We start from the raw sequence: 27,502 nt of genomic DNA on the forward strand, positions 1-27,502 counted from the left end.
GCCTTCGGCTCAGGTCATGATCCCAGGGTCCTGGGATCGAGTCGACATCGGGCTCCCTGCTCAGTGGGAAAGCCTGCTTCTTCTCCCTCTCCCACTCCTCCTGCTTGTGTTTCTTCTCTCGCTGTGTATCTCTCTGTCAAATAAATAAACAAAATCTTAAAAAAAAAAAAAAAAAAAGGATACCTGAGTTCATGGGGGGAGTGACTCCTGATCTCAAAGTCGTGAGTTCAAGCCCCACACTGGAGGTAGAGATTACTTTTTTTAAAAGATTCTATTTATTAGGGAGAGAGAGTCGGGCTGGGAGGAACAGAGGGAGAGGGAGAGAAAGAATCCCAAGCAGACTCCCCGCTGAGTGTGGAGTCCCAGGCAGAGCTAGATCTCGCGACGGTGAGACCACAACCCCAGCCGAAATGGAGTCCGGATGCTCAACCGACTGAGCCACCCAGGACCCCCGAGATGTTTGTTTGTTTTTAAAGTAATAATGAAATGAATGAATGAACAGGGCTTTGAACTCTTTTCTAATGTGCACTACTGCCCTTCTTTGTCCCTTCGGTGAAGGAATCCTAGAAATCATTCTTAAACCAAGATCTGTGTGCAAACCGCAAGTTCACTTCTGCCCCCTCTCACTTTGGTCAGACCGAGAAAAGCTCCTGCGGCGCTGGACTGGACTCAAGCCGCACGGGCAGACCCCTCCCCAAGCACAGGGGCTTCTGCCACCGCCCTCCCCTTCCACCCTCATCCCGTCCGTGCACAAACACTCAACACCCTTCGGAAGGATGCTTAGAAGCTTGGCCCTCGGCCGGAGTCTGGAAACCGGGACTTGGTGAAGGCTCCCACCATTCCCAGGGCCAATGAGAGGGCCTCACTCTCCCTAAACTGTTTGCACAAACAGTGTAATCCATCCTAACACCAGCTTTCCTCTGGGGAACCTGAACTTCTGGTACCTGCTCTGCAGAGAATGCCGACGGAGCAAGTCCCAGACTCGGCTCTGGGCGCCTCCTCCTCCCTTTGCTGATTTCCCGTTGGATCCCTGACTGTAATCATCACCGCGATCACTCTGTGCTAAGTCCTCTGAGTCCTCCTACCCACCACTGAAACTGGGGGTCGTCCTCGGGATGCCAAGACACTGTCTCTGCACAGGAGCAGCCTTGCGAAATGTTCCTGTCCAGTCCTGTCTGCGAAAGGAGGAGAGGCCACAGGGGCCGGGCTGGAATGCAAAGGTGTGCACTGGCTGAGTAGGATCGGGGACAGACAGACAAGTCCGAATAGATGGGGCTAACTCAGCCCCTGGCCGACCAGCAAGTGCCAGGCAGAGCCGAGCAGCTAGTTCACAGCCACTGACCGTGAACCCTCTCCTCTACTAAGGACAGGTTCTCCCAAATGATAACCTAGAACACTCTGGGCAGTGTTTGGCTTTCTTCCAAAACTCAAGAGATGCTCTACATCCTCAGATACAATGAAGATTCCTTTAAAATTAAATGTGAAAATAACATGAGGGCATGTTTGTCTGGACGGCATGAAACCAGCAGGAAGAGTGGAGCACAGCTCAGCTGCGGAAGAGCCCAGAGCACTGGGCAGCCACCGTCCTTCTTGGCTTTCTCTTCTGTAGCAAAGCTGACCTTCATAACCCAGACGTCAGCACCCACGCTCTGAATCGGCTTATCCCCAGTCACACTAAGGAGACTGGACACATACTTGCACAGATCCTAAAGCTATTAGGCTGAGCGGCAAATACATGAAGGGAAGAGAAGTAAAATTCGAGGCCACTACCTGCATAAAGGGCTCTTGCTCCAGGCTGACAAGGCTCACCTTGCTTGGTTCTAGGCTGAGTGTGATTGGTGGTGACAGGCAAGAAGAGGGAGAGGGGTCAGTTCTGACTCCAGGACTGTGGCTGGAAGGACTAAAGGTCTGATGAGGAAAGTTCGCACTTGACCCTGTGGTCCCCAAGCAGCACTTCCCACCGCCAGGTAACGCTGGGCTTCCTGGAAGGGGTGGGAAGGCCAGGCCTACAGCTACAGCACCCACTAGCCAGTGACAGCCCTGTGCCTCCCTCCTCTGCAACCAACGCCCCAGACATGCCCCTACTCCCCAGTTTACATGGAGTTCATGGGTCCCAGCTGGCTTTGGTCTCCTCAGAGCCTTCTGGGCCTGCTTTCCCTATCCCAGAGGCTTCTCTTCCTCCAGCCACCCCCGCCCACCATATCCCTACATTTCAGCTACCGGCACCTGTGTCTGCCTCCCTCGGATGCTACCCCCTTCCCTGGCTCCACCAAGCTCCTGTCTGCCCAGGAACCCCAGCTGCCCTCCAGCTCTGTCCCTTCCCCCACTCTCGCTCCAATCTGACATTTCCAAATGCCTCCCAACCACTGGTTCTCCACACACAAGCCCCAGCCCAGCAGCATCAGCGCTGCCGGAAAACTCCTTAGATAGACAGATTCTCAAGCCCCACCCCGACCTACCAAGTTGGAAGCTAAAAACGGGGAGCGGGCTGCGGATCTGTGTTTGGACAAGCCGTCCGGGGGATCCAGACGCAGCCAGTGCTTGGGAACCACCACCCTCCACACTCCACCTGCTTCTCCTGTGGCTGTCTCCAACAATTCTCCAACGTTTCCAAATCCAGCCTAACTCCCTATTTCTCACAACACCGCCTACCTTTACCAATAATGCAGGGACAAAACAGCACAACCCAAGTTCGATATGGCAGTCTTCCAAAATGCAACAGGTATTTTTAAAATCCATGACGAACTTGTGATTGTAGAGCGTGAAGGTAATTCTCTGCATTAGGATGGTGCACAACACTGCCGGGCAGCTTGGGAAAGAAAAAACAGAATGAACTACCTCATGCAAAATATCTATCAGTGTAGCCTGCATGGGGTACAGGAATACAGACAATATATTGTATATAAAAACAATGTATTAATAGTATTTTTCTGTGAAGGGGCAGATGGAGAAGGAGAAAGAGAATCTTAAGCAGGCTCCATGCACAGTGCAGAGCTGGACATGGGGCTCGACCTCACAACCCTTGAGACCGTGACCTGAGCTGAAATCAAGAGTCGGACGCTTAACCGACTGAGCCACGCGGCGGTCCCAATAAGGTTATTTTTTAACGGCCTAAAGCAAGAAGAGAATTACAGATTCAGTTACCTAAAAAGTATTAGGTACCTCAAATAGGTAGCTTCTTCTGTCTTTTTTGCATTAAAAATTTCTCCCAAATGAAAATAAGAGATAGATTTCTATCTTTTTAAAATTTACAAGCACTTTTACAAATAAGGTTCGTTGCAGTCCTTACTGTAATCTTTTTTTTTTTTTTTAGATTTTATTTATTTATTTGACAGACAGAGATCACAAGTAGAGAGGCAGGCAGAGAGAGGAGGAACAGGCTCCCTGCGGAGCAGCAAGCTTGATGCGGATACGGGGCTTGATCCCAGAATCCTGGGATCATGACCCCAGCGGAAGGCAGAGGCTTTAACCCACGGAGCCACCCAAACGCCCCTCCTTACTGTAATCTTAAAGGGAGATAATTATGCCCCTAGCTCTGTGTTTCAGAATGTGGACACTCAGAGTCTCTGAGCTGTTCTGGGCAGATGTCAGTCCTGCACTAGACCCTGTGCCCTTCCTTCAGGACTTCTCTCGGGATGCCACACAGACACTGACTGGCCAATCTGCAGAGATGGCAAGGCTGACTGAGGTCAGTAAGGAGAATGCCCACGTCTCGCCCAGCCACAATAATGCTACATTCAAGCCAAGGATTATCTAACTCCTCACTCATCACAGGTCTTGTGGTACCGTGGAAAGAATCCTTCAATTTTAAATCATTTGCTCTTTGGGAATTTATTTCAGTTTTGGCTCATCTTTTTATTTGCCTAAGGACCTAGTGTATTGTAGTACCTGATATTCTAAAAGATATTAATGAATACATAGCTTCTTGGAGGTGAAGGGGAGTTTGTAGGCAGGGATGATCCTATGTGGAAGAACAACGGAAAGAGCTATGGTCTAGAGTAGGAACACCACAACTGGCTTCAGTTTTCTCATCTGTAAAATGGGGGTAAAAGAACTACCTCGCTCAAGGTCATTATAAAGATTTAATGAGAATGTATCTGAAAGTACCTTAATTTGCAGTAGGCATGGACTCTATGCCCAGTAGTCCAATGCCTTGATCTCTCCTATGGAGACCAGTGGGTTCTTTCAAACATTCAGGATACTGAACCTCAGATCTTGAGAATGATGACGTCATCCATTTTTACTAACCTCCCTAAATGACTCCCCTGGCATCACTGAAAAAACGATTCACTGAACACATTCTGAGGAATTTTTTCCTCATGTATGGACTACAAACATCATTTGTGGGTGGCCTCGGTGGCTCAGTGGGTTAAGCCACTGCCTTCGGCTCAGGTCATGATCTCAGGGTCCTGGGATCAAGCCCCACATTGGGCTCTCTGCTCAGCAGGGAGCCTGCTTCCCCCTCTCCCTCTGCCTGCCTCTCTGTCTACTTGTGGTCTCTCTCTGTGTCAAATAAATAAATAAAATCTTTAAAAACAAAACAAAACAGCATTTGTTTACCAAATAAAACTCTGAACCATATTGCTATTTCAGAAGAGAACGCAGCGGAAGAAAGGAAACCTTTTCTCTTCAGCCTTCCTACAATTACGAGGGGACAACAATCTGAATTTCTGTGAGTACAAGAATTTCGTCAAGAGGGAGAATTTTTGTCTAACCTTGCCCATTTAAATTATCTTTTATTCATCATTTCAAAGGGATTTTTTTCAGGCAAAGGAAGCTGTAAGTTCCTGTCTACAAGTCGATAGATTCTTTCTGATAAAAGTCTTAACACAGGAAAAGTCAAGTGTCTTAGTAAAAGAAAAAAGAATGTTGGGAAGAAGCTGAAGGATCTCCCACTCGTCAGCTAGTCAGTAAATCTTCCCAATATTCTTGAACACTTACATATTCGAAATCACATTCTTTTTTTTTTTTTTTTAGAAATTTTTAAACTAATTTTTAAAATTTTATTTTTAAGTAATTTCTTTTTTTAAAAAAAAATATTTTACTTATTTATTTATGTGACAGAGAGAGAGATCAAGGCAGAGAGGCAGGCAGAGAGAGGAAGAAGCAGGCTCCCTGCGGAGCAGAGAGCCCCATGTGGGGCCCGATCCCAGGACCCTGGGATATGACCTGAGCCGAAGGCAGAGGCTTTAACCCACTGAGTCACCCAGGCTCCCCTATTTTTAAGTAATTTCTACACCTAACATGGGGGGACCCCAACTCACAAACCCCAGGAATGGCACGCTCTCCCTGCAGAGCTAGCCAGGCACCCTGAACCCCCACATCCTTGATCCGTAACAATGAGGCTCTTAGCTCATGGATGAAACCACTCTTATTAGTTTGCCAATTCACACTTGTGTTCGCACTGAAATGCATGTCCTCACGTCCCAAGCTGGACAATTTTAAGCAGATGCAGGCAAATGACTTTCATTATTCCCAGGCTTTCCTCAATTATAAGAACATTCTCACAACTAGAAATAATGTCGTTGGACCATTGGACTCATTCAGCATGAAAGCAGAAACAAAATACGTAGTTTGGGATATTTGGGAAAATTATTTCAAATCTGCTTTTTTTTTTTTTTTAAGATTTTATTTATTTATTTGACAGAGAGAGATCACAAAGAGGCAGAGAGGCAGGCAGAGAGAGAGGGGAAGCAGGCTCCCTGCTGAGCAGAGAGCCGGATGTGGGACTTGATCCCAGGACCCTGAGACCATGACCTGAGCTGAAGGCAGCAGCTTTAACCCACTGAGCCGCCCAGGCGCACTCAAATCTGCTTTCTGAAGTCTTGCTGTGACCTCCTCCTTGCTGTGACCTCCTCCTTTAAGCAACAACTTTTTCCTTAAGGTTTATTCCAAGTACTTTCAAAAATGTTTCTGAGTCATTGTGGAAAAAATAAACTATATATATATATATATATATATATATATATATATATATACACACACACAAGCTACCTAAAATAAAGCCAGTCAAAGGAAGCATAGAGATAAATGTCACCGGGCATCTAGTTATTCATGTGCATATAGTCTGAGCCCTGAGTCTAGTCCATTCTTTTGGAGCCAAAACAAAAAGGAAACCCTCCTGGGTTTCTGACTGTCTCTATTAAAAGAAAGCACATGCACTCCGAAAACCTGGCGCTCCGGTGCCGTGTCCACAGAACAGTGACCCAGGAATCTCTACATGTTTATACAAACTCTGTGAACATGATCTTCCTTTTACTTTACATTCCGATCCAGCCTTTCTCCACCCTACAAAATATATCATTTAAAATATCCAGGGGACGCCTGGGTGGCTCAGTTGGTTAAAATATCCAGAATTTGCGGGGCTGGAAAGAGGGGAGAATGGGCTATGGTTTAATGGGTAGCGTTTTTGTTCCGAACCATGAAAAAGTTCTGGAAACGAAGAGTTGGGATGGTTGCGCTGTCAGTGTACTTAATGTTCCCGAATCTTACACTTAAAAGGGTTTAAATGCTGAATTTCATGATATGTATATTTTATCATAGTAATAACAGAGAAGGGGGTGGGAGAATGGAGTAACTGGGGACGGACAGTAAGGAGGGCATGGGATGTAATGAGCACCGGGTGTGGGTGTTCTATCATCACAGATCCGTGCCTCTGAAACCAACAATACATTATATGGTAACTAACTGAATTTAAATAGTTAAAAAAAAAATAACAACAGTCAAAGAATAAAAGTACCCAGAAACAAAAAAAATTCTCAGGCCACTATGCCAAGCCCATGTCCAGATAGATCTCCTTGAGGAGCCTGACCCTGAAGGGGAGGGGCTGTGACCCAGGCTGCTTAAGGGTGTTTGTCCTGCTTTGGCAAAATGAAGGTTCTGATGTAGGACTTGACGAAAATGTGCAGGAGCGTACTGTAAATCACTCCTTCACGGTGGACAGAACACTTCGCCCCAAGATACCCTAGGCCGGTGCTTTTCACACGTTATTGTGCAGACGTTCCCCAGGGGCTCACAACCCAGCAGGTGCGGATCCACTGTAACAGGCCCCAGGTGAAGGCGCTGATGCTCGAGGCCTCAGTTGAACTCCCAAGGCCCCAGAGCCCCGTCCAGAACCACGGGCCCCCGCCAGGAAATGAGGAGGGCTGACCACACCTTTCAGGTGAACTGGTTCGGAAGGGAGATTACCTGCCAACCACCGTTCGTAAAAATGCATTGAGAAACACCCAGAAAGCCTTGGCGCAGGGGGCTTCCCAAGTGTCCCCACCCACCCCCGGGACTAGGAAGCCGCCCCAGACGACGAGGACAGTTGACAGAAAGGCAGTTTCACAGACAGCCCTCGCCCAGACTTCAAAACAGCCGAGAATGCCCTTCTCGAGCTCGAAGAATGCCTGGAATTCAGTGGCCTTTATCCAACATAAAGATCCCCAACTCGGTGCTGACTTAGTTCCCTATAGAAGAACCCCACAGCCTTGAGCACCGACAGCGCCCCGCATGTTAAAGGGAAGGGGGAGACCCTCGAAGGCTCTCGGGCGCTGGGGACCCAGATCGCGGCTCAGCGGGCAGCTCGGGCCCGCGGGCACCTCCGGGAGTGTGCAGTCCCGGGCTCCGGGCGGTGTGGGGTGTGCAGGCCCCGTGGCTGAGACCCGCCCGAGACTCCGCAGGCGATCCCCACCTGCTTGCAACTAACCCGCGCCGCCCTCCGCCCCACCGCCCCAGCTCCTGCCCCCTTAAAGCTGGCTGCGCCAACAGAAACCAGAGGCCCTTCTATCCTGGTTAAAGAGAAGCTCAACAGAAAGTGAAACGGTCGCAGTTCTTGGGGGAGAAGGCGCCAGTCCAGGTAGGAAAGAGACGGTGACCCCGGGGCACCTGGAGCTGCCCCAGGTGCGGGCTAAAACCCACTTCCAGACGATCCCCGAAGAGAAACCCTATGGTGCGCCGTCGTCCCCCGGGAGGACCCAACGCCAGAAGTCCGCTAAGCATCCCAGAGAGGAAAAAGTCGTGCCCAATAAAGTACACCCCGAATCCACAGGGAGGTGGGGGTGCGGGCATCAGCTCGCATGTACTGTCGCTGCCCCTCAGCTCCGCTCGCACGCCGACCCAGGGCGCCGGTGCACCGCCAGACCCCGCAAGTCCCTCGCTCGCAGGGGCGCGACGGGTGGCGGCATCCCCGCGACGCCCGGGCCCTGGCGGCCGCGGGGCGGGCGCTCGAGGGCCGGGGAGGGGAGGGGCGGGAGGGTACTCGCCTGCGGGCTGGGGGCGGCCGCAGTCGCCGGGGTCCTGCGCAGGACGAGGGCGGGTCCCGGGGGCGCGCTCCGACGCGACGCCGGCTGCTGGGCGGGTGTCCCCTGCGCCGCCCGCGCTCGTCGCTGGTGGCGCCTGGCCGGGGCCGGAGTGCGGGACGCTGCCCAGGGAATGGGCGGGCACGACTGGCCTCGGTCGCCGCTCCTGTGTATTATTGTGGACTCGAGCTATTTCCTGTTTGGAGGTTTGGGAGGAAAAAAAATATATATCCAGGGTGGGGGCAGGGGGAGTGGGCGGCGGACAGCCAGAGAGCGGCTGCCCGGAGGGGAGGAGGGTGGGCTGCGGCCGTCACCGGCTTACTGGAGACCCCGAGGGTGCCAGGTGCGCCAGTCTGGGCCAAGAGACGAGGCTTACTGCAGCTGTACTTCGGGGTGTTGGCAACGACTTGGGTGGGGGGGCTCGCACGGGCCACCCAGCAGCGGGGCCGGACTGTGGCCGCAGGGACCACCTGGCCCCCAGCCCGGGCATCCATTCCCCTTCCCCTTCCCTTCGCTGCCAAACTGCCACTGTGCTTTCTTTCGGGCCAGGGGCAAAAGGGATTCGATGTGCTGCTTTATTCGTTCTCCCGTCGGCTTTCTGATCCCCTCCAGGGGTGTGGGCTAGGAAGGGGTTAGCCACACTCCCCTTCACAGGAGCACGGAAAGGATGGTTGGGGCCACTGTCGTACGTGCTTGGTGGCGCTGGGGTCTTTGTGCTTGGGCATGGGGTGAGAGGCAGGTTGTTCACTTCGGTGGAAAGTTAACTTTTACGATCAGCTTCCGTTCCCCTCCCCCGTGAACTTCACCCTTAGCCAGGATCACAGGGTCGGAGGCCCCAATCCGGAAATACCGGTTCCTCCCGCTGGGACAATAGGTGAGGGCGGGAGCGCTAACGCGAGAGCCTGCTTAGTCACCGCGGGAGCCCTGCTCAGCCTGGAAGGCGGCATCTTCCAGGGCCCCAGTCTGCAACGGGCCAGCAGGTGCTTCTTGCACTTAGTCACGTTGAAAATGCTGGGACGGTAATAGGGAGTTATTGTTTAATGGATGCAGAGTTTCAATTTGGTCTGATGAAGAGGTTCTGGAGAGAGATCGTGCTGTTGGTTGCACATGTGAATGCACTTAACGCCACTGAATTGCATGCTTAAAAATGGTTAAAATGGGGAGGCATTTTTGAGCTCGCCGAGTAGACACCATGAGCAAAGCTCATCCTCCCGAGCTGAAAAAATTTATGGACAAGAAATTATCATTGAAATTAAATGGTGGCAGACATGTTCAAGGAATATTGCGGGGGTTCGATCCATTTATGAATCTTGTGATAGAGGAATGTGTGGAGATGGCAACTAGTGGGCAACAGAACAATATTGGAATGGTGGTAATACGAGGAAATAGTATCATCATGTTAGAAGCCTTAGAACGAGTATAAACAATGGATGTGTTCATCAGAAGAATCAACTGCTTCCACATGTCCCCTCCATAGTACCTGTTTTACTACAATATAAAAATCAGATCATGTGCATTTTCATATTGAGCTTTTTTGTTAAATAAACTTTTATAATAGCCAAAAAAAAATGGTTAATTTTACCGTACATGTGTTTTACCACACACGCAAAGAAAAAACTCCTAGGTAAGTTCATTGAATACACCTTTGCATATGACTGCCAAACCCTCCTGCCCTCTGTCTCACCCAAACCTCTGCCAGAAGTACTGGAATGAATGACCATGCTTCTGATAAAGCTCAAGTTCATTTAGTCTAGACTTCTGAGGATACCTATTAGCAAGTTTTTCAAAAGTGAGTAGATTGAGCCTAAAGGATAGTACACTTTTTAAAAGAAACAGCCGTTTTCCACGTAGGGGGAAATTATGTCAGGTGAATTTAAAACAATTATTTAACAACACATGCCTTAGGTATATACCCTAAGGATGGGAAATGTTTTTTAAAAGTTTTTAAAAAACCCAAAACTGCTTTTCAGTAATGATAATGATAGTAAGAAGTAATTATGTTAATGGCCTTAAGAATCATGATTTTTTAGTATAAAAAAATATAAAATCAAAGCTGATAAGCAATATATTTTTTAAAGATTTTATTTGACACAGAGAGAGAACACAAGTAGGTGGGGCAGCAGAGGTAGAGGGAGAAGCAGAAGCAGACTTCAGCTAAGCCAGGAGCCCAATGTGAGACACCGATGTGAGACAAGATCCTTAGGGATCTTGCCCTAAGCTAAAGGCAGATACTTAACCAACTGAGCCACACAGGCGCCCCTTAGGGTATACTTTTCTTTAAAAATGTATTTCCAGGGTCACCTGTGTGATTCAGTCGGTTAAGTGTCCAGCGCTTGATTTAGGCTCAGATCATGATCTCAGGGTCATGAGATCCAGCCCCATGTTAGGCTCCATGCTGAGCATAGAGCCTGCTTAAGATTATGGCTCTTGCTCTCCCTCTACCCCTCCCTTCCTGCTCGCTCTCTCTCTAATTAAAAAAAAAAAAATCCAAGATCTAGCTACTCAAAATGTCCACCAAACACTGACCAGCCTGGTAGGAGTAAGCACTCTAGGATTTCAGACTGTGATCTCTAAATATAATATTTCTCTAAAAGGAAATAGATCTACTTGGAAAAGTGGTTGATTTTCTGTCAGAAGCAAGAAATATCCAAAATAAGCCTGGAATATCTTGTCAGTTGAGGAACCAGGGAAGCTATCAGAAACACTCAGATTGACATCAAACAGAATCTGGAGCCAATCTGTGGAAGCATCCACCATCCACCGGCCAAAGTGGGATAAATTTTAAGCTTTGAGAAGAAAAATAACGGGACTCCTGGGTGGCTCAGTTGGTTAAGCGTCTGCCTTTGCTCAGATCATGATCCCAGGGCCCTGGGACTGAGTCCCACATCAGGCTCTTGGCTTAGCGGGGGCCTGCTTCTCCTTCTGCCTGCCACTCCTTCCTGTCCTGTGCTCTCTATCTGTCAGATAGATAAATAAAATCTTTTTAAAAAAGAAGACAAATAACCACAATGAATTGAAACATATCATACATGTATATATCCATAAGTCATGATGATAGAAAAACAGAAAAAAAACCACCCAATTACCTTTGCAGATGCAATAGAACTAATTCATTATTTTGAAAGCTGTTCAATTTTAAGAGAAGGAATTACACATTTCACTTGCCTTTTCTGGACTGTGTCAAACACATATGTACTACTTCAGATGCTCTTTGTCTTGTCTGTCTCTTACTCCAACCACTGCTGTAGCAAGAAGGTCTAGGTCGGCTCTATCCAGCTTCATGCAGGAACAACTGCATGTCTTGGTAAGGCAGCTGTTTTCTTTTCTTTCTTTCTTTTTTTTTTTTAAAGGTTTTATTTATTTATTTGACAGAGAGAGACCACAAGTAGACAGAGAGGCAGGCAGAGAGAGAGAGGGAAGCAGGCTCCCTGCTGAGCAGAGAGCCCGATTCGGGACTTGATCCCAGGACCCTGAGATCATGGCCTGAGCCAAAGGCAGTGGCTTAACCCACTGAGCCACCCAGGCACCCCAAGACAGCTGTTTTCATTACTGAGAATACACTCATCTCCTCCCTCCTACCCCAGTTCTTCTCTGTGAGCACCAGCGTGGGGATACCCTTGCATATACCACCCTGAAGTCAATGTTTTGTTGTCTAAGCTTCTACCAGCAAGGGGTAGAAGCTGATATGTGAATTTTAGTTTTTTTCCCCCACAAGATGAACTATCCTGAGATCCATATATATTGCTTCTCAGATATCAAGTCACATTGATCAAACAATCAGGTGCCTAAACCAATAGCCTGCTGGGTGAGTCTCCCTTCAGTTGGCTTTCTCTGCTTCTCCCATCCCTCGCTTTTTTCTACAGGATCACTTTCCCCAATAATGTCCATGACTCAAGGCTCTGCTTCCTGGGAAATCCAGGCTAAGACATGTACCAACTGTGTGTCAGGATGACTAAATAGTTGACAAAGAAATTATTCTAGCCAAGAAATAAGGATTGACAAAATTTGAATATCGGCATTTTCCAAAACACTTATAAAATATTGGATCAAGGCAATAGTCATCAATGGCCACGAACATCACAGGAAAGATCACCGGACATTATGTGCCATCTGATGGAAATATACACTACCACAAATGGCACATTCTTGCCAAAAAGGGCAAACCTGAGTCTGACCAACTTTCTAGATCCAACTACCAGTGTATAAGAATTACTAGAGGGACACCTGGGTGGCTCAATGGGTTAAAGTCCCTGCCTTAAGCTCAGGTCATGATCTCAGGGTCCTGGGATAGAGTCCTGCATCAGGCTTTCTGCTCAGCGGGAGCCTGCTTCCCCACCCCCACACCACCACCACTACCCCCCCGTCCCCACCTGCCTCTCTGCCTATGATCTCTGTCTGTCAAATAAGTAAATAAAATCTTAAAAAAAAAAAAAAAAAAAGGAATTACTAGAAGAGAGGAATATGTTAAACAACACTACTATGAGGTACAATCAACAAAATCCAGAATCTGGGATATACAAGAAGCCAAATGATCCCTTTTCCTCAACAAGAACCAGCAAGGCATTAAAGACAAAAAGGGGAAGAAACCTACAGATGAAAAGATTTAAGTGATAGCGATGAGATTAACAATGTGTATTTCTTGTTTGGGCCCTGATTCAGAACAACCACTAAAAAAATGAAGAGGTATTTGGGAAAAACTTAGTATTCCCTAAGTTTTAAAATGTTTTAATCACATGCCACTCTGATTTAATCTAGTGTAGGGGGTTGATGGTGCTACTACATGTGTTTGGCATATCACACACACACACACACACACATCTGAATTGAAATGAACATTTCACAGACTTGGATTTGGGATAATCTTTGAATGTGTTCAGGTAGAAAGAAAGGGACTCTGGCTGGCACAGCTGGTAACTGACATTATCTCGGTTTCTCCCACCCACTCTTTTCATTCCGGGTACACGCTGTACGGATTCCTTTGTGCTTTCTTGTAATCAACAAAACATTTTCAGTAATAAACATTTCCACTCTGAAGACTACACATTTCAAAATCTGCTCAGAGAAGCGAAAAGAGATGCCTCCATGGGCGCCAGGGGCAGTATCATGAAAAACAGGGCAAGAGCTCTGGGTTCTGACTTGGAGCTCAGCAGAGGTTTCCTCCCTGCACTGGCCCCAAGGCAGCCCCACAGAAACCATCTTGCCTTTCTGGGAGACAAAGCCCTATTCTGCCTCTCTAGACAGGGAGTTCTGTGTTCTACGTCCCGAGGCTCTGAACTAGATCCTGTGCTTCACCTGCAGGCTGGGCAGGCTGGGCAGGCAGGGTGATGGGGAAGAGGTCAAATCGCAGTCTGAAGTGGGGCAGTGGCCTTGATAAGTAAGACAGGTGTTTTCATTACTGGCAACAGGTGCACCACGGAGCCCAGAAAGAGCTTTGTTTCTCATCTTGACTTTGCTGTCTGCTGCCTATGTATGTTTGGTATTTCTGTCCAGTCTTATTATGAAATAATTGACCTGTATCACTGTATAAATTTAAAATGCACAGCAGGATCACTTGATTTACATCTCCTGTGAAATAATGGCCACAGTAGGATCAGCTAACATCCATCACCCTATATAGATAAAATACAAAGAAAAGGGGATTCCCTGCCAGCTTATTCAGTGGAACACGCGTGAGTTCAAGCCCCTTATGTGCTGTAGAGTTTACTTAAAATAAATTCTTTATTTTCTATTTTTAAGATTTTATTCATTTTTTTAAAGATTTTAATACATTCTTTATTTTCTATTTTTAATATTTTATTCATTTTTTAAAAGATTTTATTTATTTATTTGACAGAGAGAGATCACAAGCAGGCAGAGAGGCAGGCAGAGAGAGAGGAGGAAGCAGGCTCCCCGTTGAGCAGAGAGCCCGATACGGGGCTCAATCACAGGACCCTGAGATCATGACCGGAGCCGAAGGCAGCGGCTTAACCCACTGAGCCACCCAGGCGCCCCAAGATTTTATTTATTTACACCTCCTCCCCAGTTTTGCATTTAACTTCAGAGTTTTCACCCTTTGACCCAGGAACTCCATTTCTAGATATCTATGCCACCCCAACAAGTCATGAAAGAACTATACTCAAGAATGCTGATTCCTGTGTGCTGGAATAGCAAAAAAATAAAATTAAATGCCTTTAAAAGAATGGCTACGTAAAGAGTCCATACTACTTGTTTCATTGTCCTGTTTTGTAAGTCCAGCCTGTATTTCCCCTTACACAATGTTATTATTGTAATATTTGATCCATATGAAATATACATCTGGATTACGGTGAGAGAATCTAATAAACCCACCACACAATCAATAGAACGATAACCAGTATTTTCGGTGAGGCCACGTGCTTTCAAGACCTAATTGTCCTCATTCATTTCAAGGGAATCACTATCCTAAAATAATGCATTCATTAAAAAAAAATTTTAAGGGGCACCTGGGTGGCTCAGTCAGTTAAACCTCTGCCTTCACCTCAGGCCATAGTCCCAGGGTCCTGGGATCCAGCCCCACATTTGGCTCCCTGCTCTCTGGGGAGCCTGCTTCTCCCTCTCCGTCTGCCACTCCCCCTGCTTGTGTGTTTCCTCGCTCACTCTCTCTGTCTCAAATAAAATAAAATATTTTCATTTCATTTTATTTATTTTTATTTGACAGACAGAGATCACAAGTAGGCAGAGAGGCAGGCAGAGAGAGAGGAGGAAACAGGCTCCCTGCAGAGCAGAGAGCCTGATGCGGGGCTCGATCCCAGGACCCTGAGATCATGACCTGAGCCGAAGGCAGAGGCTTTAACCCACTGAGCCACTCAGCTGCCCCTAAATAAATAAAATCTTTAAAAAAAATTTTTTTTAGGGGCACCTGGGTGGCACAATGGCTCAGGTCATGTTCTCAGGGTCATGAGATTGAGCCCAGGCAGGCTCCATGCTTTGCACAGTCTGTTAGAGATTCTCTCTCTCCCTCTGACCCTCCCCACCATGTGTGCTCTGTCTCTCTGTCTCTCTCTCTAAAATAAATAAATCTTAAAAAAAATTTTTTCTTTTACCTAAACATGTATATCTTTTTTTTTTTATATATAAGATTTTATTTATTTATTGACAGAGATCACAAGTAGGCAGAGAAGCAGGTAGAGAGGAGGAAGCATGCTCCCTGCTGAGCAGAGAGCCTGATGCGGGACTCGATCCCAGGATCCTGGGATCATGAACTGAGCTGAAGGAAAAGGCCCCAACCCACTGAGCCACCCAGGCGCCCCAACATGTATATCTTCTTAAATAATATATTGTTTGGATCTGCTTGTTTTTGAGCTTAATAAAAACAGAATCACACTGTGTGTGGTCTGCAACCAGCAATTTTCACTGAAAATTATATATATATATATATATTTTTTTTTTTTTTTTAAGATTTTATTTATTTATTTGCCAGAGACAGAGGGAGAGAGAGCGAGCGAGCACAGGCAGACAAAGAGGCAGGCAGAGGCAGAGGGAGAAGCAGGCTCCCCGCCGAGCAAGGAGCCCGATGTGGGACTCGATCCCAGGACCCTGGGATCATGACCTGAGCCGAAGGCAGTTACTTAACCAACTGAGCCACCCAGGCGTCCCTGAAAATTATATTTTTAAGATTTATTCAAGTTCTTGAATCAAGCTGTATTTCACCCAATTTTCCTGCTGTATAATATTCCATTTCCATATTTGATTCTAAACTTTCCTTTGGAATAAAAAGATGTCCACACTCTTGGCAGACAGTTACTCTCTTGGTTATTTCTGGAAAAAAGCTGTTAGATCTTTGCAAGATCAGAATTTGTAGATAAGAATGGTTCTCTGTTTCACCCACCAAGGAAATACATATATCACCCCATGTCATTTGGGGGCTTTTGCCTTCAAAGTATGTTTGATGTTGCATAGCTACCAGAGAATGCATCAAAGTATAGCTCACTAGGGGCACCTGGGTGGCTCAGTGGGTTAAAGCCTCTGCCTTCAGCTCAGGTCATGATCTCAGGGTCCTGGGATCGACCCCCCCGCATCTGGCTCTCTGCTCCGCAGGAGCCTGCTTCCTCCTCTCTATCTCTGCCTACCTGCAATCTCTCTCTGTCAAATCAATAAATAAAATCTTAAAAAAAAAAAAGTACAGCTCACTGAACGTCTCTATATTCCCACCAATCACTCCATAATTTCAAAAATAGGTAGCCTTTTATTATTTTTTATTTTTTTAAGATTTTATTTATTTAAGAGAAATGGAAAGAGTAGAGGAGGGGGAAGGGCGGAGGGAGAAGCAGGCTCCCCGCTGAGCAAGGAGCCCCAGGCAGGACTTGATCACACCACCCTAGGGTCACGACCTGAGCTGAAGGCAGATGCTCAACTGACTGAGCCACCCAGGCACCCCAGGAATGCGTCCACATTCCTAGATGACTTTTAGTCCACATTCCTAGATGCCTCATTCTTCCTTCTCTTCATAGAAATCAACATCTTCCTCCCAGGTTAATCTGTTCGGTGAATTTTACTTTCTCTGGTTCTTTGGATCTTCCTTCCTAACTCTTAAACCTTGGGCCTTGATGAATTCTGCTGCTTTCCCTAGGCCTCTGCTTTGCAACCACACACCTCTGTCAGGTACTGAAATGACAGCCAACAGAGCAGTCACAGTCATCGGATCTAGTGCAGAGTATACTGGTCGGTGTTCACTGTACTCGTCTTTCCATTATTTTGTACATTAGAAATTTTTCCTATATAAAAATGTAGGGAGAGTGAGGGATCAAATAAACTGATCGATTTGGTATATGTGCTGCCGAGTCACATTTTTTTTTTCTTTTAAGATTTTACTTATTTAACAGAGAGTGAGTGAGAGAGAAAGAGCACCAGCAAGGAGAGAGCAGAGGCAGAAGGAGAAGCAGGCCCCCTGCTGAGCAGGGAGTCGGACTCAGGGCTTGATCCTACAACCCTGAGATCGGGACCTAAGCCGAAGGCAGCCACTTAACCAACTGAGCCACCCAGGCGCCCGGAAACCACATATTTTTATTTATTTATCTATCTATCTATTTATTTATTTATTTGACAGAGATCACAAGTAGGCAGAGGCAGGGAGAGAGAGAGACAGAGAGAGAGAGAGGAGGAAGCAGGCTCCCTGCAGAGCAGAGAGCCCAATGCGGGGCTCAATCCCAGGGGATCATGACCTGAGCCAAGGCAGAGGCTTTAATCCACTGAGCCACCCAGGTGCCCCCGGAAATCACATCTTTTTAAGGTATATCTACTGGCTGATGCTGAGGAATGCTTTCTATCAGGTAAAAACAAGTAGCCTGGGGATACCTGGGGGGCTCAGTGGGTTGAAAGTCTGCCTTCAGCTCAGGTCAGGATCCCAGGACCCTGAGATAGAGCCCCGAGTTGGACTCCCTGCTCAGCAGGGAGCCTGCTTTTTCCCTCTCCCTCTGTCTGCCACTCCCCCTGCTTGTATATTCTGTCTTTCTCTGTCAAAGAAATAAATAAAATCTTTAAAAAATTTTTTAAAAAATAGTCTGCATGACCCAATATGCAAAGTTGTCCATGACACATTGGTAAGGACGAAAGCAAGGTACGGAGCAATACATATGGTCCGGGCCTTGTTGTGCAGTTAATACACATATGTGTGTACAAGTATATACATATGTACAGATGTGTGTACATATGTATACATGCAAATGAACAGAAAAATGGTTAGAAAAATGCTCAGCATCTTGGCAATTAGCTAACTAAGAAGGTGAGTGGGACAGTCTCTGATTTAGGGGAACTGGAAAATGGTAGTGAAGACAGTTCTGCTTTTGGGGGATGCTGTTTTGAATTTAATGAAAAGTCAAGTAAAATTAAGGGGCACCTGGGTGGCTCAGTTGGTTAAGCATCTGCCTTTGGCTCAGGTCATGATCTGGAGGTCCTGGGATTAAGTCCCGCCCCTGAGGTGGCTCCCTGCTCAGCAGGGGGTCGGGGGGTCTGCTTCTCCCTCTCCCTCTGCCCACATCCACTTATGTTCTCTCTCTCTCTCTCTCAAATAAATTTTTAAAAAGCAAAGTAAAATAAATGCATGGGATTAACTAGACGATCTGTCCGGTATCTTCTAGCTGACACTTGCAGTGATCCTAACAGGAGGGAGGTTGTCTGTCTTGATGGGGACTTAGTGAGAGATAGCGGGCACGGGGCCTGGGGCATCCTGCAGTGAAAGGGGGCCGCTGCAGCTCTCAGAAACACCCTGGCCGCAGGTGCGTGGATCATGTGGCCGCCAAGTGCTCTTTCTACACCCCTTACCCTGGCTTTACCCTCAGTCACAGCTGTCTGGCCCAACAACAGGGTTGCTCCTGGGCCTGGAGAAACCTCAGCCCCCTCCTCCATGGGACAAGGCAGGCAGCAGCCCCACGTCTCCCCAAGCAGAGGCAGGAATGGGGCAGGTAAACACGTCACACGGAGCGACCTGTGGAGTACTGAGAAGAAAGACCGTCCCTTCTTCACGTTCAACAATCCCTACGTCAGCTGCCTTGAGCCCCTTTCACATACTTTATGGTCCACTCTGCTTTAGTGTGTACTTTAAGTCCTTCCTAAACTCTGTTTAGAGGCAGGGGTTACCTCTGGATAGTTTCTGCAGCCAAAACTTTAGGAAGTTTTTCTAAGAAAATAGCAGTTTAAGTAACTGGCACACGGCCGCTTAATGGCCTTCCCCGATGGACTTGGACAGACAGCTCATAAAGAAATAATACCTTCTGTCCATCACTTGTTAGCAGTCCAAAGATTACTGTAATTTTAGTTAAGTCTCTGGTGAATATTAATTTTAAATTCACATGAAAATATTGTTTCCCTGGAGCTGGGATTGCCTGTGAATTTCCAGGGAGAAAGACGGAGATAGAAACATGTAGATATACGTAGAGATAAATTCCTTGAACAACTTTGTAGAAACAAGGATATGATGACTTTAAGGGTCTAATGTAAAAATCATCTTTTTTTATTGTGATGCTCAAAAAAGCTCTAAACAAAAAAAAGATGTAAACACAATGATAATATATGATTATAACTGGTATTTACATATATAACCAATCATAGAAATTAAAGTCTGAGATACAATTGAATTGCACCTGAGAAATAGTGGGAGTATTAGGGACATGACCGAAATAAGGGGCTCACATTTTAATGAGTCCTTATTTGGCACACTAGGCCTGTGACACTGAAGTGAGGTTCGGGAAGCCCGCTAATTGATTGAGGAATTCTTCCACCGAAATCAATACCAACAATTTAAAAGCACAACACAAACCAGGGCAGGTGAAGGTGGGAAGAAACTGCTACTACATTGTTTGCCATGATAAACTGCTCCCACCCTTTCAAAAAGCATTTCCATAAAATGTACCAAGGCTCATACCAATGTTCAAGTGATTTGACCCTGTAATTTTATGCCAGGCTCCTATTTTCAGACCATAGTGCAAATGCAGAGAAGACTATATGCACAGAACGTTTCAGCAACGCATTAGTCATAAGAGCAAAAACTAGAATACAATGAAAATATCTAATAATTAGGAAAAATTAAATAAATTAAAACATATCCTCTAGAAGGTACATTATATGGGCATATATATGTTAACTATGAAGAATATGTAGCAACATTTTTTTTTAAGATTTTTTTCTTTTTTAAGATTTTACTCATTTGACAGAGAGAGATCACAAGTAGGCAGAGAGAGAGGGGAAAGCAAGCTCCCTGCTGAGCAGAGAGCCCAATGCGGGGCTCGATCCAGGACCCCAGGATCACGACCTTAGCTGAAGGCAGAGGCTGAACCCACTGAGCCACCCAGGCACCCAAAGATTTTTAAAATCTATTTATTTGACAGAGATCACAGAGAAAGAGAGGAGGAAGCAGGCCCCCCGCTGAGTTGAGAGCCTGATGTGGGGCTCTATCCCAGGACCCTGAGATCATGACCTGAGCCAAAGGCAGAGGCTTAACCCACTGAGCCACCCAGGTGCCCCTATAGATTGCTATTTATTCAGTCAACTACTTAATGAGCCATTTTAACTATATCATGCTAAGCTCAGATGATACAATGATGCACAAACAATGGAGGTTTTGCCCTCTTGGAACTTATGGATAATACTTATAGTGTAGTATTCAGTGTAAATGACAGAATACAAAATTCCCATACCGTGATTGCCACTGTGCAAAACTGAAACACACTGGCAGAGGGACGGGAATAAAATAAACCAAAATGCAAACTGTTTATTTGTTTTATTTGGGGTAGTGATAGCATAGATAATTTCTCACCCCTTTTTAGCATTTTACAGATTGCATTCAGGATTTTTATAATTTAAAATATTGTGGGATGTATAAGAACATCCAGAAATACTATTATAAGCTGAAAAATGCAGAATAGTAAAGAGGGCAGAGAGCGTAGCTGGGGCTCCAGGAGCTGTGGCACAGGGACTGGAAACCGTTATGCACGAAGGAAAAGTATTATGAGAAGCAATAGGATCTGATCTTAACTCTTTTATTTTTCTTAACAAGTGCATGTTCATGGGTTGGTTCAAGGTCTTGTAACAATGTGTACTTTTAAAACGAGATTTGGGGGGCACCTCTGTGCCTCAGTGGGTGAGGGGCAGAGAGGAAGAATCAGACTCCCTGCTGAGCAGGGAGCCTGATGTGGGACTCAATTCCAGGACCCAGAGATCATGACCTGAGCAGAAGTCAGAGGCTGAACCAACTGAGCCACCCAGGTACCCCCTGTTTTCCCTTTTATTTTATTTTATTATTATTATTTTTTTAAGATTTTATTTATTTGACAGAGAGAAATCACAAGCAGGCAGAGAGGCAGGCAGAGAGAGAGAGGGGGGAGGAAGCAGGCTCCCTGTGGAGCAGAGAGCCTGATGTGGGGCTTGATCCGAGGACCCTGGGATCATGACCTGAGCCGAAGGCAGAGGCTTTAACCCACTGAGCCACCCAGGCGCCCCCTGTTTTTCCTTTTAAAAGTGAGGAAAATAGTATCTGCCTCAGAGATTATTGTTAGAAATTACATATATACATAGAGAGAGAGAGAGAGAAACTGTAAGATAGTATATGAGAATTATGATCAGCTACAGAGAACAGCATCTCAACCACAGTGTCCAAACAAGATAGACCTCTGTTTTTCTGTTGTTTTTGTTTTGTTTTTTACATCATAGATACCTGGAGGCTGGCAGTCTCATTTTGGTACAGCGGCTCTGAGATGAAAACAGGGGTTTTCCAGTCTTTCTGCTCTGCCAAGTTTGCCTGTGGTTTTGACCCTCATAGGTCCGAGAGGAGTCCTTCACCTCCAGGCGTCAGGGCATCGTGTAGGCAAAAGCCCACGCTAGCTGAGGCTGCCGACAAGATTCCCTATAACCTTTTCTGACGTTAGTCAAAGTAGGTTCCTATGGCTTTTCCTAGCTACATATATATCCCCTCCACATACTGTAGGCTAGCATCTCGACTCTGTAGACAGAGCTTATATCTGGCACAGATACCCATAATATGTGCTCAATAAATAATACATGTTGAGCTGAAACATTAAATTGTCTCCTCATCAAAGTATGACTCCCTATAAAGTAATAAATCAAAAGTAAAATATTAATTTCTTGACTTGGTCTAACTAAATGCTCCTGTCCAGAAAGTTCTGGATGCTCCTTCTGTACCGAATACCCCCAGTGAGGACAAGACAAAAGCTACTCACCTGGCTCCCAAGCCATCCTAGGAACCACATTATCCAACTTGCTTTGCCTCACGCTTGCCAGTGTGAAACCCAGGAGACAGAAACCAGAGGTAGTCCAGCGCGTGGCCTGTCTGGAGAGCATGGTCCACGGTCTCTGTCACGGGTGGAACAGCCACAAGTACCACGTCAACCGTCCAGGAGAAATGCGTCCCGCATGTGGGTCTGACGGCTGTTAGACAGCCATGTCTGTGAGAAATTGTATCAGGAGCTGAGGAGTCACTAAAATGAGGAGCTGAGTTAATTATCCTTATGTATGGTTCCCAAGGCAACAAGCAACAACCCTCTTAGGATCCAGGGTAATAAGATCCTTTCAAATCCACTTGGGAGATATCGGTTTTCTTTGCCTGCACCTGCCTGCATGGATATGATTCATAGAGTTTCTGCCTTCTGCTGAGCCAGATATAAGCACCCAGCAAGTACATTGTAGTTCTTTTTTTTTTTTTTTTTTTAAGATTTTATTTATTTATTTGACAGAGAGAGGGATCACAAGTAGGCAGAGAGGCAGGCAGAGAGAGAGAGGAGGAAGCAGGCTCCCTGCTGAGCAGAGAGCCCGATGCGGGACTCGATCCCAGGACCCCAAGATCATGACCCGAGCCGAAGGCAGCAGCTTAGCCCACTGAGCCACCCAGGCGCCCAGTACATTGTAGTTCTTACTTGTGTTTTTTTCAGGTCCCGCTGATACGCACTAAATACCGACCCCTCCCCAGCACAGGACCACCTAGTACAGGTGTATCCACTTGGTGCGGAAGGATGTGATGTTGAGCAATTCATTCCTCCCGAGATCCAGATTCTTGATTCATCACCGTGTAGCCACTCATGAGATGGGTTCAGGTGATGGCTTTTTTGGAATCACACAGAGAAAGGCCAACAGGCCCACAATCCCTTAGCCAAAATTCTGAAATTTTAGAGTTTTGTCTCTGAAACCAAGAATTTGGTGCTAAACAAATTTGGCAGTAAAATCTGGCCTGAATTGGATGTAAGTCTATTTTTGGTCCTTATTTATTCTACTTGGTATAGGTAATCATACATTTCCCTGTGGTTATATCCATGGGTTTAATTATGGGGTATGTCCCTAGACGTATTATGCAGTACTACGCAGTATACACTCCATATTCCCGAAGAACTGAATTCCAAAACATAGGGCCCAGGTGTTTCAGGTAAAGGCTCATAGATGGGGAAAATAAACCTCCAGGAGATGAGTCGTTATTGATGAGTTTTCAACAGGTCACAGTGCACTTGTTCCTCTATAAACTGTACAGTCTCTGTTTTCCCTCCCCAAACATACATTATCCAACCCTAACTATTGTGTGCCGTGTAGAAAATTTTGCAAACTCATTATACACACCTCAAAGTTCTTACCTTACAAATTTGCCCTGGCTCTGCCAATATTTACAAGGATTGCTCCTCCTTACAGGAAGAACAACTCCATTTCCTCGTACTGTTTTTCATATTAATGAGAAAACAAGCATCCACCTAGAGCAAATAGGCTCATGTCTCTGCAAATTTCCAGGGAAAGCAAATTAGAAGAACAACTCAAAGGAGAATAAGCTCAGGTTTTTTTGTTTTGTTTTGTTTTGTTTTAATTTATTCATTGTCAAAGAGAGAGCTAGAGCACAAACAGGCAGAGTGGCAGACAGAGGCAGAGAGAGAAGCAGGCTCCCTGCCAAGCAAGGACCCCCGATGTGGGACTCCATTCCAGGACCCTGGAATCACGACCCGAGCCGAAGGCAGCGGCTTAATCCACTGAGCCACTCAGGTGTCCCTATATTCAGTTTTTTTTATTTTATTTTTTAATTTTCATTTATATATTTGACAGATCACAAGTAGGCAGAGAGGCAGGCAGAGAGAGAGGAGGAAGCCCCCTGCTGAGCAGAGAGCCCGATATGGGGCTCGATCCCAGGACCCTGAGACCATGACCTGAGCCAAAGGCAGAGGCTTTAACCCACTGAGCCACCCAGGCGCCCCTATGTTCAGTTTTTTAAATGTATCCTCTAAGTTCCTTTATGTGGCTGTGGGGTAGGGTTTGGTTTTGTGACTTCTGCATAGTATTATCATAGCAAGTTAATCTCAAATATCCAGATAAGTCAGAAATAATGGTTTAGATTGAAGGAAAGCAGAGTTTGCCACATCCAAATATGTCTCTGAAAGGTCCCCCAATGATAGGTCCGTGATCAAGGGAGCGAGACTGATACAAAGCGAAGGTCAAGCAAATCTATTTCGCACCCAGCATCGAGAATCAAACTGACCAGGGCAGTCTCTTACAAAGATGCGACCCCTCCCAGCCTTACAGACCAACTTTTATAGAGCAAAGGCGAGTGGGGTTCGGCCTGGCCATACACCAGTGGCCAATGAGATTGTAACACACAGTGAAAGCTGCACAGTCATGCGAGGTCACACACGGGTGGCCAATTGAATTACAATTTACCTTAGTAAATATTTGAGCTAGCCCATCACCTTGGTCAGAATTGGGGCCCAAAAGGCGGGACCCACACTCCTTGGTAGCTAGGGAGACAGTCTGAGCGCCCTACTGATTGGATGTCTCCACCTGGCCTGACCTGCCCTTGTATTTGGGCTTTGTTACCTGGGACTGGTTTCCTGGACTTGCTTTTAAGTAAGTTCCCTGAGTGGGCGGGGGGCACAGGGTCCGTTTAAGTTTTACTGCATAAACAACAAAATCACTGTTTAACCAGATGGAATCGCTCTGGCTAAATAGGCCCTTACATCTCTTTGGCATAAGGATTATTTTAGAATCATCATTTTTTGAAAAACAGCAGTCAGGAGAGAAGCCCTGAAAACCAAGTAGAAGTTAGTTGGTTTTGTAAGAGCAATTTACATTTGTCTTCCTCCCTCTGCCAAGAGAAGAGAAGAGATTCTAAAGCTTTATCTCTAAAGCTCTAGAAATTCTTATCAATGAAGAAGACAAAGACTTAAATCTGCACAGTTTTTTTTTTTTAAGATTTTATTTATTTATTTGACAGAGATCACAAGTAGGCAGAGAGGCAGGCAGAGAGAGAGGAAAGGAAGCAGGCTCCCCACTGAGCAGAGAGCCTGATTTGGGGCTCAATCTCAGCCTGAGATTATGACCTGAGCTGAAGGCAGAGGCTTTAACCCACTGAGCCACCCAAAGGCCCCTAAATCTGCACATTTAAATCTCCTTGTTTACTGTGGTTTTCTTGGCGATATCCCTCCTCCCCTGCCTTTTCCCCAACATCTTTTGTGTATCACTGGAGATTATTGATGGCTTGGACCATTTCGGAGAGTTACTCAGTTTTCCTGCATCTCTCCCATGTATACAGTAGGTACATATGTTGCTAAACTTCTGTTTATTTTTCTCCCATTAATCTGTCTTTTATTACGGGGCAGCAGGGAGGTGGGGGGCGGTCTCAGACAAGAACTTAGAAGGGTAAAGGGAAAATTATTTTCCTCCCCAGCTGGATCTTTCACTGAAAAGGATTCAGCTCAGCGTGCAGAACACATGAAGGTTTCCTGGATAACAAAATTATTGGATAGGATTAATGGATTAACGTCTAGAGTTATTTCTGTTGAAATATGGGTTTATTTAGGAACAGCAAAGGAATTGCAATTTGGGTCATGCAAGCTATGGTGAACCATAGGCAAGTCTAGACATCAGAGGAGAAGAAAGTTACTTTATACAGAGAATTGTTAAGTTGAGAGGGTCTACTTTATTTTTTATTTATTTATTTTTTTTTTTGAGAGATTTTATGATATTTGAGAGAGAGAGAGTGAAAGATTGTTGGGAGGTAGAGAGCAGAGGGAGAGGGAGAAGCAGACTCTACTGAGCAGGGAGCCTGATGCAGGGCTCCATCCCAGGACCCCAGGATCATGTCCTGAGCCAAAGGCAGACACTTACCTGACCGAGCCCCCCAGGCACCCTGAGAAGGGCTACTTTAGGTGAAAGTCTTTTGGAAGAAAGTGAGAAATCAGGGTGCTGATGTTCTCTCAGTGGCTGAGTTGTGGTATTTTCATATTGGCTGAACTTCTTGTTGGGCAAGGAGAAGTTCTTCCTTTCTCCTGCTGCAGTAATAAATTCTCTTGGGAATGCAAGGTCCTTCTCTTCTGGTTGGGTCTGCACTTAACCATGAGCAGCAGAGTGAAAGCAATGAGCAGTGGGAGCTCTCCCTGCTGGCCTCCTATTTTATTTTTTAATATGTAAAAGGTTAAAAAAATTTTTTTAATTTAAATTCAATTAATTAACATATAATATATTGTTTTTCTCAGGGGTACAGGTCTGTGATTCATCAGTCTTATGTAATACCCTCCCCAATGTCCATCACCCAGTTACCCTATTCCTCCACTCTCCTCTCCAGCAACCCTCAGTCTGATTCCTAGGATTAAGCGTCTCTTACAGTGGGATGCCTGAGTGGCTCTACTGGTTACGTGTCTGCCTTTGGCTCAGGTCATGATCCCAGGGTACTGGAATTGAGCCCCACATCAGGCTCCCTACTCAGCGGGGAGCCTGCTTCTCCCTCTGCCTCTGCCTGCTGCTCCCCCTGCTTGTGCACACTCTGTCTCTCTCTCGCTGTGTCAAATAAATAAATAAATAAAATATTTTTTAAAAAGTCTCTTATGGTTTGTCTCCCTCCCTCTCAGATTTCATCTTGTTTCATTTTTTTCCTCTCTTCCCATATGATCCTCTGCCTTGTTACTTAAATTCCACATATCAGTGAGATCATATGATAATTATCTTTTTCTGAATGATTTATGTTACTCTAGTTCCATCCATGTCATTGCAAATGGCAAGATTTCATTTTTTGATGGCTACATAATATTCCATATACCACATATATGTATATGTATATATACCACATCTACTTTATTCATTCATCTGTCAACAGACATCCAGTTTGGCTATTGTGGACATTCCTGCTATGAACATTGGGATGTAGGTGCCCCTTCGTTGCACTACATTTGTATCTTTGGTGTAAATACCCAGCAGTGCAATTGCTGGGTTGTAGGGTAGCTCTATTTTCAACTTTTTGAGGAACCTCCATGCTGTTTTCCAGAGTAGCTGCACCAGCTTGCATTCCCACCAATAGTGTAGGAGGGTTCCCCTTTCTCCGCATTCTTGCTGACATTTGTCATTTCCGGACTTGTTAATTTTAGCCATTCTGACTGGTGTGAGGTGAGATCTCATTGAAGTTTTGATCTGTATTTCCCTGATGCAGAGTGATGTTGAGCACTTTTTCACGTATCTGTTGGCCATTTGGATGTCTTCTTTGGGAAAACATCTGTTCATGTCTTCTGCCCATTTCTTGATTAGATTATTTGTTCTTTGAATGTTGAGTTTGATAAGTTCCTAATAGATTTTAGATACTAGCCCTTTATCTGATGTGTCACTTGCAAATATCTTCTCCCACTCTATTCATTGTATTTGGTTTTGTTGACTGTTTCCTTTGCTGTGCAAAAGCTTTTTATGTTCATCAAGTCCCAATAGTTCATTTTTGCCTTTGTTTCCCTTGCTTTTGGAGAGAG

At 45.8% G+C, this 27,502-nt stretch overlaps 1 protein-coding gene and 1 long non-coding RNA gene across 2 annotated transcripts in view; both read left to right on the forward strand.

Moving 5' to 3' along the window:
- The first annotated feature begins 7,716 nt into the window (after window positions 1–7,716).
- LOC122917721 overlaps window positions 7,717–27,502 on the forward strand; it is an 85,762-nt gene continuing 65,976 nt past the window's right edge. Inside the window, exon 1 of the long non-coding RNA XR_006386445.1 lies at window positions 7,717–7,840. This is a non-coding gene — a long non-coding RNA (uncharacterized LOC122917721). The remainder of the gene's footprint in view (window positions 7,841–27,502) is intronic.
- On the forward strand, window positions 9,464–9,830 carry LOC122917720 (small nuclear ribonucleoprotein G-like). The gene has a single exon (XM_044265940.1). It carries the CDS (start codon window positions 9,475–9,477, stop codon window positions 9,703–9,705), a length of 231 nt encoding a protein of 76 aa, XP_044121875.1. The 5' UTR covers window positions 9,464–9,474; the 3' UTR covers window positions 9,706–9,830.

This window comes from Neovison vison, chromosome 9 (genome assembly GCF_020171115.1).
Source record: "Neovison vison isolate M4711 chromosome 9, ASM_NN_V1, whole genome shotgun sequence".
Taxonomy (NCBI): domain Eukaryota; kingdom Metazoa; phylum Chordata; class Mammalia; order Carnivora; family Mustelidae; genus Neogale; species Neogale vison.

Bases quoted from the DNA above. Each gene is read 5' to 3' on its own strand.
- LOC122917720 (XM_044265940.1), top strand. From the start codon at position 9,475: ATGAGCAAAGCTCATCCTCCCGAGCTGAAAAAATTTATGGACAAGAAA.